We start from the raw sequence: 16101 nt of genomic DNA, 5'->3' as shown, positions 1-16101 counted from the left end.
ATAAACTGTCAAACCGTGAAGTGGAACAAATACAAAAATTCGGTGTAGCACATTCATTCTTTGTAAGTATAATAACAGATACTTAGAATCAACGAAAATTTAAACCAATTTAGTTAAAGGAGCTCCAAAGTTCGGTGGAAAAATGTGTGTAAAGTCAGTAAAGTGCGAAATTTACGGTTAACTCTGCCCGTCTCTGCCAAGGACGAGTGAGGGGTTGGGGGGAAGGAAAAGCACGCTCAATTTTCTTTTTTTTTTTTGCCACCGAACTTTGGAGCCCCTTTAATAGGAAATATTCGCGTAGATCTTAAAACTAAGAACCGACTCTAAAGAATCTTAAACCCTTGATAGGCTGACCTCCTGCACAATAAATAACCAAAAAAGTTAGAGATCTTTATACATCGAAATTTAAAGATGAGTAAAATCAAAAGCAGTCTCCGGTCTGGTGCATTTCAGACTACGCTTATTGACGTCTTCCAAAGCAATTGGAGCGCCCGTTGGTGACATTTTTTCTTTCCACCCACTCTTGGTTGGAAAAATTTGACCATGATCTACTAAATTTAATCATTCTATCCAAGTACCAAACCAGCAATTTAAGTATTGAAAAATGATATTTCTTAAAAACAGAGTATCAGCTGATGGCGAAGAATTGACCACAAACTACAAGCTATTTACTGATGACGATTTGATAACGTGCTACTGCTGATAGTGCTTAAATTATTCAAACCTTTTATCTTGGCTATTAATGCAGTGTTATTTCAGGAATCCCTTAAATCCATACACTTATACTTACTAATTTCGGAGTTAACCGTTACTCTTCGGCCGAGAATGGGAACTGGCGGAGAGAGTCTCATGGACTCCTGAACAAAAAATATCAAACGTGAGATTATGAACTTTTTCCGGATGTTAATCGTTTTCATGAAACAAGTGAATTTCACAATAGATAAATTACCTTGTGTACGCATGAAAGATACTTCATTTCATGAATATCCTGCGTCGTGACCTCCCTGTCGCAATCCGTCCCAAAAATAGCATCCAATTCCTGCTGCACTTTCCTTTGCACTTCTGGATAATATCCGATGTAGTAAAGCGTCCAAGACACTGCCACGGCCGTTGTGCTAAACCCCTGGATCAATGGAAAGATTTCGGTCATTAGAACAATGATAAAATGTTCCCCAGACAAATGGAGTACAAAGGAGGAATGTCGATAATTGATTCAATTAATTTAGAAGAGTTGTTGGTCGTTTTTAGGGTGTTAAGTCTGTAGGGGGGTCTATTTCTACTGCTTTATGCGAATGTTGGACAAGTGCCCCAATTAACGTGGGATCCTCCTATCTTAGTGGGGGATAATTCGTTCTTTACTGCCTATATTAGATTGAAACGTCTATCGCAATAGACTGTGCTTCGCGAGTTAAATGGAGGTTTACGTTTTGAAACTAAGTTACTGGCCCGACAATTAAAACCCAATTTCATACTTCCTCTGAACAGTAAAACGAAAAAAATGTAGTATCTCAAAGTTGGATTTAAAAGTTTTGGGAACTTACCGCAGACACAAGAGTGGCTAGCTCGTCGACAATTTCCTCGTCTTTGAAACTTTTATTCTTCAATTGTTCGAAAAGGAATGAGTCCATCACTGAGTGGATTTCTTCGGGCGGGGCATCGGAGCCGTTTTCAGAAAAGGAGATTTCAGATTTCCTTGTAATTTCAGCTTTCCTATCATCTAATATCTTTACAATGACAAGATACACCAATTTAAGTGATTTATTTGAAATTTAATTATAATTTTACTATTTAATTTAATTATCCGAAAGTGGCGACCTCTGACCCGAAGGGTTAAGATCGGGGTAAAGTTACCGGTGACGCTTACTATTGCACCACAGTGAGTCCGCAAAGATTAGGTTGGAGACCGGTAGCGTCATTCGAGGGGCCCGCTATATAAGGACTCATCCCCTTGGGTTACGGAGTGCGACCTAACCAATCAAATCTTTTATATTCTCTCTTCTAGAGCAATTTACTTAACTGCCATACCTTGTAACAATTGGTAATTATATATTTATTACTAGGACGTCACAAAACCCCAAAGGGTATTTTTGACACAGACTTGAGCGGAGCGAGCGAGACGTGAAATAAGAGCATACCGTAGGAGTAACGCCTGTTAAAACCGTAGGAGCAACGCCTGTTAAAACCGTTGGAGCAAAAACAAACCGTGCCTCGCCCCAAAACGTTGCTGCCAAAACAAATCCTACCTTCGCTACTCAATCGCCACAAACAACCCCTAACAAAAAATTTGTAGTTAATTACCTAAAAACTAATTAAATACCTAATTAAAATATATAAAGAACTAATTAAATACCTAATTAAAATATATAAAGAACTAATTAAATACCTAATTAAAATATATAAAGAACTAATTAAATACCTAATTAAAATATATGAAGAACTAAATAAAATAAATAATTAAATAACTTATTTACAAATGTAACGATCTACAAATAATTCATTATTTCCAAACGAGAAACCTTTTGGAGGACCCAGCGTTCGACAGCGACGATGAAACCAACGAAATGGCCAATTTCATTCCAATTACTGTAATGTCTGGGGAAATAGTTGTAAAATTAGGCAATGCATAAAAAAGCCTTTCAATCCCCTCCCCTCTTACACACACTTTACGTGCACTGCCAGGTTCTCTATCGAAAGTCGCCTTACACACATGCTATCTAGCGATACTATTAGACCCAGGCTTCGGGCGGTTTATACTCTCTCGCCTTTTACGCGCGTTTCGCATAGGTTATTTTGACGGCTTCGGACAATCAAAGGACGAGTATTTTTTCCCCATAGCAGTCGTTGCTAAGGGAGCTACGCTCAATTAAAAAACAGTATTGTATAGATTAACTATCGTACATGGTTTAAACATAAGCCGACAATATCCAGGCTTCACAAAGGTAACAGTGACTTTGAGTAAAAGCTGCCAGCGATTATAGCATTTCTTCCACAGATTGATCAGCAAAAAGTTAACTGGCGCATTGTTATACCGTGGAATATAGTACTTGCAAATAATAAATAAATTGCACTCATTTTAAGTCCTCGTACAAAGAAGAGTCGTATGAATTTACTGTATTCCCCTGGCTTAATAATCATTTAGCTCTGATGAGGTTATTGATTAATTTTTTATCTCTAATTTAATCTTGTTTTAAATTTTTTTAAAATGCTGTATTTAAAAAATAATATTAAATCTTAGACAATGTAAAATTTGGCAAAAATTTACCCATTTAAAACAAGTTCTTACTAAATATTATTAAAAATTCGTACATCATAATAAAAATTGCTTACATTTCGAAAGAACGATCGGTATTTCTTGGCTGCTTGGTGATATTCTTTGCCGATGAATAATTTGAAATATAGAATATCTAAGCGAGCCAGAGGATTCGGTATAGTTGCTATCACCAATTCCTCTAATCTGAAATTTGGTGATTTAATTCGTATCAAAAATTACTTATTTTCTTATTGAGAATCTCTTATTAAAACCCTTCGACAAGAGACTCATGGTTGCTTAAGCATGAGCCACCATCAAGCTTAAGTCACTATTTGTTTTTAATTATTGTCTTTTTGCAGTTTTCATTGTTTGTACAGTTGAGGCAGGGCCGGCGCTACCACTAGGCTAACTAGGCGATGTTTTTTTACTTGTATTTTGTCAAATCTTATTTATCTATACATAAACTTTAAATACTGCTATTTAGACAAAGTTTGGATACTTATTTTTTAATAATTCCACTATCGCTATCTTTCACTTTACGAAATAGCCTTGGGGAAAAACTGTTAAAAGTTTAAGTTGTAAGTGTCGCCGAATATCTTAAACTTTCATTCGTCAAATGTTTGATCAGCCAAACTCTCATTCGTCAAAAATCCTCCCATATTTGTGGTCTCTGAGAATCGGTGTTTCCACTTTGCGGCGAAAAAGGGCGTTTTCGGCGAAAACTGTCTTGGTGAGCACCAGAAATTTTGAAGCGGCGAAATTTGCGGCGAAAATATTTGTCGATATTCTCAGTCAGAAAAACAATAAAATCATCTTCTCTGTAGTCCCCCTTCTGTGCCCCTAATGGTAACCCATTCATTTTTTTTTGGCAGATATAAACTTTATCGAAAATGTTTTTATATTGCCTAAATTTAAGATTGAAATAAAGTGAAGAAACATGCAGTGACATTAAAGGAAATTAATGTAAATTTATGTTGAGAAATAGCGGCGAAAACGCCGGCGAAAATCGACTATATGACCGGCGAAAACTGGTAAAATTGCCCCTAAAATAGGCGAAAATCTCGACCGCAGAGTGGAAACACTGCTGAGAATTACCATTTCTCATAAAGTAAAATCCTTTCGACATCAATGACTATATTAAACTGAAAAATCATTTTAAATTAATAAAATCGGCCATCAGAAGTGTAAACACTTTTACATAAAGGGCCTTACACAAAAACTACCACAGTATTTACGGATTTTAGTTATCTTTTAGTCGAAAGGAAAGCCTAAGATGCGCTTGTTTGGGAAAAAGGTTTTGACCAAACTACCTAATCGTAAAATGAAAATAGGACTGTATTCAATAAAGCACCCTCAAATAAATACAAGTATGATATCGAAACTAATTTTAGTGGTTATCCTAATCTCATGTGACTAAGTTTTCATGTGTCACATGACCATTCTATCTAAATATATCAAGATGCAAAATAAGCTTAAGGAAAGATAATTATATTTGAAACAAAAATAAGTGGACAATATGTCGATTTTTTAAATCATGTGTTATGTTCTTTAAAAAAAATGTTAATTGGTGCTTGTGAGTAAGGGGTGTGTTTAGCTCAAATTGTCTAGGGCGCAAAATTGTCTGGCACCGGCCCTGAGTTGAGGGGATAGTCGCTTTAGTAATCAGGTCTACAAATCATAGTTAATCACGGGAAATCGCTTAAGAAAATCGCTGGAAATCACCGTGAAACTATTGTAAATAATTGTAAATCACCGAAAATTATCAGAAATAACTGGAAATCATTGGAAATCACGGTGAAATAAGTGGAAATCAACGAATGATTTGAAAATATCAGTAATTAGGTGTACAAAGATCTTAATAGTGACTATCTCCTCGGGGTATACGTTTAAACGACATTTCTTCTAACAAGAAAATTATTATTAAAAATGAACTAACCTTTCGAACATCCTAACTAGTTCATTGTCTGCATCCGACTGACATTTTGGATTGAAACCAGTTACCGTTTCTAAGTAAAAGAAATGGATTCTCAGAAAAAGGATGTCGGAAATAAATAGCGTCAAGCGTTTTGGTTTTATTTTTAAAGAATAGAATTTTAAACTACTCTTTAAACTCTCTTTAAGATTATTTTTCAAATTAAATACAAATTATTTTGAAAATATTTATTTGAAAATACAAAAACGATGGAAGCTTAATCTCACTACAATGAAAGTTTTCAAAATATTTTGACACTTCGCATAGAGTAACCTAAAACGGGTAAAACTTACCAATTGAAATGTCTACAATACAGGAAACCAGGTACTGATAAAGGGCCACTGGAGAATCAGTTGCGACTTTCTTCAAGTTTCTGCACAAGCACGCTGACTGTCTATTCATCACAAATTGATATTTCTCCAATTCTTGAAGACTGAAGTGCTGGTTGACGAATTTTCTGTGACTCTTCCACGTTGGTACATGACTAAATAAAAAGATTCAATTTATTACCTTCAATTTAAGAAAACTATCGTAATTTGAACTTTAAAAATATTAATGGTATGTTAAACCAATTAAAGAAAAGAAGACTGTTGTTAATCGAAACTAAAAGTTACTAAAATCCTTAATTCTAAGATAAATGATTCAGCTCATGCTTTTTTCTAAGTGTATTGCTTCCAACGGACAACGCTTGAAGTTATTCAGGTCATAATTTTCAGATATTTCAAGATAATCAGTTAGTCAGATCAGGTTTATCTTTTATATTTCCCCCTACCCAAAATATGATATCAAATTGTATCTGATTCATTATCCCATGCAAGCGATCTGAACTTCACTTCGTCTCACTAGATTCAGTTAGTTGAACAGGTTTCTGTCTCATATATTTAGTAGATATATTTAGTAGTCTTGCTTTACAAAAAATTTCGAGTCCTATTCGTGAAATATTATGTATAATGGTTCTAGCGACTACAAACACAACATTCAAAATTTCCAAATGAAATACGAATTTTGTATTATCTTAGTGGTTTATTTTATATTTATGTTAACAAAATTAGTAAGTTAACAAAGTGAAATGGAATACCTTGTAGTGATTAGTCCTTCACCCCAAAATATTTTAACGGGCGCATACAGGTCAGGTTTTGAGAGGTGTATTTTACTTGAAAGCAATTCCTAGATGATAATAAAAAGATAAAGTTATGAAAAGTAATTGCAGATCAACGTATTTTGGTTTTTCACAACTATTTAATTAAATTGGGTTGCTGTTGAAACAACAGTATATTTAAAATTTTAATTTGTTTAGATTTATTTAATCACATTCTTTAAACCAGCCCAGTCATTATTCATTAAAGAAAAAGACAAGAATTGGACAATTACAAAACGTTTTCATTTGAATAAAATCATTGAGATAATCTTATTATTATTAATGTTTAGGTATGATGGATTTTTTCAATACTATTCTTTTGACCAATATATATCATAAATACACTTAATGTCGCAGATGTTAGTTAAACAAACACGTTAATAAATTTCGAACAAAAATTAATTTAATGTAAGTTATTGTTCATTTTTGAGTTTTAGAATTATCACCTGTAGCAAATCGAAGTCGGGCCGACGTCGGCGGCAGACGTAATTCGCGGAGGCCTACTGCACTACTTATGGTCGAAATGTCCTACTTGATTTAGGGTCGGCCCGACGTCGTATGTTCGGCTTCTGCCGACTCTAAATGTTCGTCGTATGTACTCCGAAACATCGGTGGGACGACTTGGTATTAAGTCTTATTTTCAATCCAAAAATTACTTAAAGGTGTTAGAACCAGACGAGTGGTGTTTAAGAATTAAAGAAAAATAAGTCGGTTGAAAGCCGCGAAGATAAAGATTTTTCGTCATTTCTTCGACTAGCCGGCTCGTTTTATATTTTATCTTGTGCACGATTAAAGTAAAGCAATTTGACAATGCATAGAACTTGTTCAATAAATTTTATTTAAAAGTAAACCAAATAGGACAAGCTAGCACACTAAATTTTATCGATTTAATCGTTGATCTATCTATATACGTATTCAAAATGTTAGAACAGTATTATTTGTAATATTTTCGGCTCATGAAACCCATATAATATGCCCCAAATCTCAATTATCAGAAAACAGTGTAAGGTCTTTTTAAGTCGGAAATTGCACTATAAATTTCGGTGGGCACCCTGACCTAGAAAAGTCTGAAAAACGTACATATATAGGGTGTTAACTAAAAAATGGACCAGGGCGAATATCTCAAAATGTGTTTTAGCTACGATTTTGAAATTTTAGGTTGTTATAGAGTGCTCAGGGGGTCAACCAACTATGAAAATGTCAATGACCTTGAACAATGTCTTCAAGGTCATTTGAAAATTAACTTGAGAACCGTAAGTTCTACGAAGCAGGTTCCAATTAGAAAGTTGTTCCCCGTCACATTTTATGGTTAACTAGCTTTGACTCGATCTGATGTGCGAAATAGGAAGTTGAGCAATGTTTAAAATCAGCGTATACGTAGTAGTATCAGCAAAAGTGACATAATTACCAAAGTGTGACAATCCCTGTACTTTCGTATGCTAAAGCTTTAATGAATGCTCGACTCGAGATCGACCACAAAAAAACTATTTATTGTCGCTTTTCTGGATCTTTTTTTAGTCTATGGTATTATATCGTAGGTAGATGGCGATAGCATCTCCACATAACGACGAAAATTAAAAAAAACACTAACTTTGACCAGTGCTACTTAGTTCCTCCGTTCGTCACTACGAGGCGTTTTTTGTGGGTTTTAACTTCCTCCCCTCCCCCAAAGGCATACTTTCCCTTCTCCCCTCCCACCTTGTATTTCGCTCGTAACATTCATTAAGAAATAGGTCCGATTGACACACTTTTGGTAATTATGTCACTTTTGGTATCAGAGATAATGGACGTGCGCTTTTTGAAACGTAAATAAAACGTAGATAAAACGTAGATAAAACGTCACGCGACGTGGAAGTGACGTAACGCTTGCGATACGGTTACGTAACCTCTGGTGGACCACTAGCTTTAGTCATTAGCTCACCCATGGTTATTGGATCAGTCCAGAATTTCTAAGAACTTACCCACGTGTATTTCCCTGAAAGAGTAACTGAAATTGATTCTTACTTTAACAGTATCTGCCGATGTAAGGCAAACGACATTCTTGTGAAAAACTCTGAGGTAAAACATTCCATCTCTCGATAAATGTTTCGAAGCTCCCATCACTATTTCGAGGATTTCTAAACAAAATGTAAAAATGTATATTTTTTAAGCGCATGGTGTGAAATATTCGCTAGCTCGTAACTTGGATGTAAACTCTAAGAGAATGGTTATTATTTTTATTACTCTATGGAAAGTATACTAAAGGAATCTTACTTGCGTTTCGTAATTTGTATCCATACTAAATTTACTTTCATCACGTACGGAATTACATTAATTTTGGACTATTAAATGGAACCTTTCAGCAACCCTCGGTCCCTCTACTGGTTGTACACCTTGAATGAATGAAGTATATGGATATATAACTCCTTCGGAAACGCGGACCACCTTATTTCACTGAGTTGCGCGCCACCTAACTGCTAAAACTCCTGTTTTTCTGGTACAAACAAAAGCATGCGAGAGGATTTAAAAAATATCGCTAAATTAGGCTTAGGTTGTAAGGTTCGGAAGTAACAGGACTAATTTCAGGTTAGTGATTTACATTGCATTCTTTAAAAATTGTTTTTAATTAATAAAATAAATTTACTAAATTAGATAAATTTTTAACGTAAAAGATCTTTGTGATGTTATAAATTGGATTATATTGAAATGAGTTGGAGTACAGGGGATATTTAGAGGATATCCGCTCCTCAGTCAAGCAATTCTAACAAAATATTAAAGGAAATTTACTATTCAAGTTCTGATCAGTCAGAGTCTGATGACAGTAATAGTTTTGGCGAGTCAAAGTTTAATTTAGCTTATAATAATCTTAAAACGTTTTGAAAAACTTGTATATTTGATCACATGGTAATTCTAAGGAATTGATTCAGCACCAACAGAATGATCAACTTGATGTGAATTTCGGTTTGTACACACTTTTATGGTAAAACAATAATAATAATAATAATAATAATAATAATAATAATAATAATAATAATAATAATAATAATAATAATAATAATAATAATAATAATAATATTTTTAATTATCGTTAATAGTTAAGAGATTACTAATACAGATATTAAAACCATGTCTACAACCATAGGCGACACTGAAAATGAACCGGCTCAAACAATTGAAGATGAAGACTATTTTCTTAGTGACTATGAGGAGTTGGATTAAGTGCTCAATATAAACTATAAGTAATGAAATTGTGTCACAAAAACTAAAACCAAATTCCTCAAAGCCTTTAGGAGTTATTTCGAAGTAAATATTTATAATTGTAACTTAAATGTATAATGAATAATTACTTATATATAATATTATTTTAGTTTTCAACCAAAATTTAATTCGGAGTCAAAAGGTACTTCTGCAGCCCCAAAGAGGAATAAAAAAAATATAAAGCAATTTATGATTCATTGTAAGTTTTAATTAAATTTCTTAATAATACTGATATCTCATTTTAGATTTCTCTTTATTAGCTGCGGATTATGAAGACTCATTTGCAGGTATTCAAGTGCAAAAGGATTTAAAATGGAAAAGGATAGTCCTATAAGCAATGCAATTTGTTTTAAGAATTTCACTGAACTTACTGATCAAGAGAGAGTGTGCGGAATAAAAATTCTTATCAGAAGAATTGTACAAACTGGATGCAAAAAAAAACAAAAAAAAATTCCAATTGATATTAAGTTCCGGCAGAAGAGACAACGGAAGTGGTTATGTACGTAATTGGAGCAACAGTAAGATCATTAAGCCGAAAATCAGAAGCTGGAAGAAATGTAGCGCAGAAAATGTTACGCATAAATTAAGATCTTGGATTGAGTGTCAAAATAGGGGTGGCCTTTTTTATCCCAAATAGGAATCGTACAATTATTTCATCAGCATATTGCACGTTGCTAAGTTTTATGGGAAGGTTTACAGTACAGGAAGAGTAAACCATGCTAGGGAGGAGATCCTGAATAATGTGGACATTCAAGGAACATGGTATAAATTTTGTGAAGCTGAGGACCTAGTCAATTGAAGTTACTAAAACATTGTGTAAATTACTTCATTAAAACTTTGGCAAATGGCCACCTTAAAAAGTTGAAGAACGACTTTAAGAGTGCCTTGCATAAAAAGGCATTGAAATCAAACACCAATTCTAAGGAACGGTTACGAAACAATTACAACAAGCCAGTAGGTTAATTAGGTAAAGATTTTAAATATGAAACTTTAAATGGTATTTTAATTATTGTTTACTAATCTATATTTACGTAAAGTGACATTTTATTATACAATAACAGTTGGTTTTTTTAATCGTATAGTTTATTAGTAATTTTCTTCTCTACATGACGGTACTGTTGTATTCCCGCCAGCGCTATGTAGATTTAAATTTTTACCTTTCAATATTCTTAGAGATTCATTGTTATTTCCGAAAGTGAAAACTGTGGGATTTTGGTTAGAACCACATGCTGCTCGGTGTCGGGAAAACTCTAATTCTAGGGGTCTTATTTAAGGTTTCTGTCATTACAAATCTTACTCATTTCCCCAATAAGAATCTTATTATTCCTATCATTCCTTTAGCTGCAAGGAAATCAATCAAAATTAAAGTTCATGAACATTTATTGATAACATCATTTAAGAACATACTGGTTTGTTTTAGACCGGATAAAGTCTCTCTGGAGACTGGAGTGGATCATCTTTTTCCTTTCATCACTCGTAAAACCCCAGGTCTGTTTTCAATTTCACTTTCCCAATCTTCTAAATAATAGATGAAATGCTCTTCGAGCTACTGTTAGAAGAAATAGTAATTATATTTTTATGCTATTTAACCATGATCCTTCGATATTTACAATTAGTAAATTACCTTGATTCTCTGGTCATTAACTGACCAAAAAGGTGATCTATTGGGTTTCCTTTTGTGATTGGCGTTATTGAAGTTTGAACTATTAAGCATGTCGAACCACTTGTCGAAGGTTTCGATGAATATAATAGTCTCTGAATATTTTCCCCGTATTCAGTTTTAACTACTTTGGTCACTGTTTCGCTCAATATTTGTGCGGCGCAACGAACTTTCATTTTGGAGTAAGAATTGAGATGTATATTATCATAGGCTAGCTTATGTGCTTTACGTAAAAATCCGGGAATAGACTGCCCTTTATAGTCTTAGTCGATAGCTACGCCGCAAAATTTTCGTTTTGAAAACGAAAACATTTGTGAGAGTTGACCGTTTTCCGTCTAATGAAATATGGCAGCCTTGCGATTACGCCGCCGAAAATATTTTACTAAACTGATCGGCGGCGTTTTTGACCGTTTTTTTGAATTATCGACTAAGACTATTGTACAAAGCTTTTATTGGCTTCCACACAATATACTGTCCATTTCTGAGCATTAGTCTGACTTCGCTACCCTCTCCACTACTATGCAAACAATTCCTCCTAGTTTTTAGAAGATGAGTATTGTTGAAGATAAAAAGCGTTATCGGCTTTTCTCGTTTAGTTTTTTCAATAGGTTAAAAAATGTTTATTGTAAATAAGATATATTTTTAATCACTAATCTTATCTTACTATTTTTTAACCTTATGTGTATATATATTCGCTTACAGCGTTTATTATTATCGTCACTCCTAATATGTCGTTCATCTTGTAAAGTATTCATTCTTAATAAACGTTTGTCTTTTTAAATCACTATGTTATGATTTCTTACTAGTTTCATTAGTTAGTTAGTGTAGGGTAGCTCTGCTGATTAACATTGGATTTAAAACTCCAATAAGTATCTACTAGGAATAATATAGGGCGCTCTTCATCAAGAGCATATGGGTTAACATACCGACATGGGTTTTCTTTAGTCATATTTAGTGAAAAGAACTTTCTATTTATCGCTGCACCATCTCCAATCAATGACAAGATTTTTAAGCCCAATGATTCCAATTTTTCTACAGCTTCCCACACTATTGAATTCAAATCGTCAGCTGTGAGGCTATTGATCGCAAAGTAAGCGAAAGGGTATTTTATATGGGTCGTAGTTCCTCTAATCATTAACATTAATATATAATTGGCAACTTTTTTATCTTTATGACACTGTGATGAAAGCTCATTAATTTTGTTCCCTGCTTCATTCAAGTGGGTATACCTAATGATATCGCCAGAGTCATTTTTGTACATAAGATCTACCTTGATTTAAATTTCATCCAGTAGCAAATTAAAGTATTGTCGGTTCGCAGTTAAAGACTCTTGCTTGATATCTTCCTTCATGTGGTTTAAAGTTTCATCAGAAAATCCCATCTTTTGTGAATGATTAGTAGTGTGTCTAAATAATGTGCTATAAGATGGTAAATGTATAATGTTGGAATTAGAGAAACTTCGGAATGGTGTTGGGGACTTATGATACTGGAATAAATACATTCTATAACTAGAGGGTGCCATCGTCGCCCATGCTCATTTTTCTGAATCATTTTTAATTGTTCCATCAAAAAAGTGGCCACAAAAGAGTTATCATCTTTTTTTGGGACTTTTGCTTCCAAAATTTCTTTAACAACAGTGTGATCATTATCAGGCAGTTACTCCGCTTCACAATCTAGAAGTTTTTTAGCTTTCTTCTGCAATCTCTAAATTCGTTTTCTCGTGTTTTTTTTCATTATTTTTGGACCTTTTAATCAGTTCAATCAGTTGTTCTTTGCTAAGGCTTTTGTATTTCAGAGATTTTGATTTGTCACTGACAGCCTTGGTTCTCTTCGCATAATTCTTCAACTTTGAGCAGAAAAACAAATATTTTTATTAGAGAGTCCTAGGCAATTGGTATCTTGAAACGTGTCTGTTTTAGCACAATAAACTCCACGTGATCTCTCCTTTAAATGCTTTACGAGATTTTCATTTGCAATTCCTTCACATATTTTAAAAGCACAAACATTTTCTAACAGGTTTTCCAATTCTTCACTATCAGAAACGGTTGGCGGCAACTTTAAAGCAATATGTATCCCTAGGTTTGTACCTAAAACTTCTCCCTTTAGGGTGTAATCAGAATTGATTGCAAGCATTAGTATTGACGAATTAGTTTTCTTGTGTAGTTTGGCAAGCGTTATGCAGTTGGTCTTAAAATTAACGAACCAGTTCTTTTCTTGCATTTGCATCCACAAATTTGAATTTAAAAATTGTTGAAAGTGGTTTCTCAGTTAAATTGAATCCGAATGAATTTGGTCTCCTTTGCTTGTCTCCATTCTAAATTGTCCACCAAAGGTGAAACTAGTGTAGTATCTAGCTGTGTTAAAGTAACCGTAGAAATATCAGTTTCCAGGGAGGTGTCTACATGTACTTGATTTAAAATTCCTTTAGGATAGCTAGTTTCGTGACCAATTTTCTCTGCACAGAAGACAATATCTAAAGACAAATTTCTTAAAGAATGTTCTGAATTTATACTTATAATAATAACATCTTACTAGGTTATTATTCTCATGTAAAGCAGAAGTATGATCATTATCGTCAAAATTCTTGGCAGCCATGGTACCTGTTTGCAGTGGTAGAAATTCTGACTTACAGCAGTTTCATTTCCATGGCAGTCTTTCTCGCTTCCATCGTAGTTTACAACAGCTTTGGCTGACGGTTTTCTAATTATTTCATTACTAACGTTTGGCTCAGAAAGAATTTTTCTTTGCCCTTCGTTGTGGTTTGAATCAGTACTTTCGCATGCCTCATTATAGTCATTCTATGATAAAAAGAGAAATACAAATTTAATTCAAAGTTCTGCTTGAAAACATACTTAGTAAACCATTAACAGAATCGTACTTACATGCATATGTACTGGATCAGGATATTTTTCAGTTGGTCCGTTTTTTTTCCAAAAAAATGCTTGGAGCATAGATATGTTGGCTTTGTAACATTTTCTAGTTTAAAATTAGGTCTAACCTCTTTCAACCACTTTATCTACTTATCATATATTTGTGGAGTTCTTTTTGGTTTTGGGAAAGGGATGAAATTTACTCCTTACACGTATCTTTTATTACATTTACCACTAATTTTACAAAATAATATGCTAAAACTCAACATATAGATAAAATCAAAATATAAAAATGATAGGTCATGATCCATTTAAGCGCACGTCGCGTCCAAAGGTCACGCGTAAGGAGCATTCAGCGCATGCGCGACAAATTTGTACCACCAATTTAAAATAAAATTGAGAGAACGTTGAGGGCCGCCCGGTTTAACGTTGGGAAAGGTACGAGTGATATATCCATATACTTCATTCATCCAAGGTACCACTGCTTAAGATCCCCAGGCAACGTTAAAATATAAACACGTTTGACACAAATAGTGAAAGTTTCTAAATATACACTAACTTCTAATCTAAATAATCGTTCTTATATCAAATCGAATTAACTCTGCCCGATAAGGCCTCAGCGAACTTTTCTATGGGGAAATTAGTAAAGCCAAGGGCAGGAAAGTTCATAGTCGGACTGCTAAAAAATTAAGTCTTTTCACTTATTATGAATCAGTTTTAATGCTTCAGATTCAGTACTAAGGAAGATAACAACATTAATTACTACTGTAAATTTCAACGGGATACGTAAAAGAACTGCATTACTTCACGACGGTTAGTTGACAGTAGATAAAAGGCTTTGACTATATATCGCCATAGTGTAATATTTTTGACATGGAAGGCTTAAAACAATAACATTTTGTTCGAGTTCACTTTAACGAGGGTACCTTTTGTTATGGGTATTTTTTGGTTGAAATTTCTTTATTTATGCGTGATTAAATATTATTGTATTAAAGTTTTCATAACCGTCATTAATTTAACTGAAACCCATGTCAAACCTTTAAGCCTCTGCTTTCGTAGTAAAAATTAGCCCATACAATTCTATTACTTCAAACATTCTAGCTTCACGGACTCTACACATTTAAAACTTTCTAGAAAACTTATTATTTCTTGTACTATAAAACAGCTTACTGGAGGTTAATTGGTTAAATTTAATCTAAGCGTACTGATTATAAGGTTAAAATACTAATGCATTATTTTGTTTCAAAGTGTTGGTTGCACGAATGAATGAATGAATGAACGTGGGGTTTATTGTGTAACAAAACAATCCTGGTTAGAAGATCAGCTAGTTGATACACATTTTAACAATGAGAAAAATATACAATGGTGAAACTATTGACATAAATGCATTTTTATGAAAATGTACAGCAATAGATAAATAGTATGGAAGTAAAAGTTATAAATTTTAGTCGATAGTAATAAAATCGAACGAATGAGGGTTTGTTTTGAAGCCCTGGGAGTTCTCTTTATAAAATGGTCATTGTCGAAACAAATTTCGAAGCCAAAGTGTACTAATTTAGGTCTGAAACTAACCTTTATCGCTCCCCTAAATTCAGAAATTTTGCGCGAATTTTTCTCCTCCGTAGCACGAGCAACTCGAAGCTGTAGTGTTGTTCCTAATGTTGAAGTAACTGAATTGGAGGGATTCGGTTTATTTTTAGAAATTTTCAAACCCGAAATTTTTAATCATAACTTTAGACTTATTATCGAAATAAAAATATTTTATTTTAAGCGCGCGTTTCACGACACGACGTTTTTATGCACGAGGAACATTCGGTTCCATATCATTTTTGACTCCGTAACCTTGTGTATGCCTATTTCAACTACTACTGCGTAGGAATTTTCCTGGGTTTTAAATCAATTATTCCCAATAAAATCTCGAAATCTGAAATATCATGAATATCTGATCCTTTGTAGGTCCCAACCAAGCCCCTC

At 33.8% G+C, this 16101-nt stretch overlaps 1 protein-coding gene across 1 annotated transcript; it reads right to left on the bottom strand.

Moving 5' to 3' along the window:
- Positions 1 to 310: 310 nt before the first annotated feature.
- On the bottom strand, positions 311 to 14145 carry LOC149960233 (cytochrome P450 4V2-like). Its single transcript, XM_090167417.1, has 10 exons — positions 14140 to 14145; positions 13858 to 14055; positions 6301 to 6389; positions 5516 to 5706; positions 5187 to 5256; positions 3328 to 3454; positions 1542 to 1724; positions 950 to 1123; positions 791 to 857; positions 311 to 357 (listed from the first exon to the last, which is right to left on the bottom strand). Exons 1-10 carry the CDS (start codon positions 14143 to 14145, stop codon positions 311 to 313), a joined length of 1152 nt encoding a protein of 383 aa, XP_090023543.1.
- Between the last annotated feature and the right edge of the window lie 1956 nt (positions 14146 to 16101).

The sequence above is a fragment of the Leiobunum rupestre genome, chromosome 2 (assembly GCF_980474605.1).
Source record: "Leiobunum rupestre chromosome 2, qqLeiRupe1.1.hap1, whole genome shotgun sequence".
In the NCBI taxonomy this organism is placed as follows: Eukaryota; Metazoa; Arthropoda; class Arachnida; order Opiliones; family Sclerosomatidae; genus Leiobunum; species Leiobunum rupestre.
Note: the sequence above shows the minus strand (reverse complement) of the source record. Positions and strands in the feature narration are given on the sequence as shown.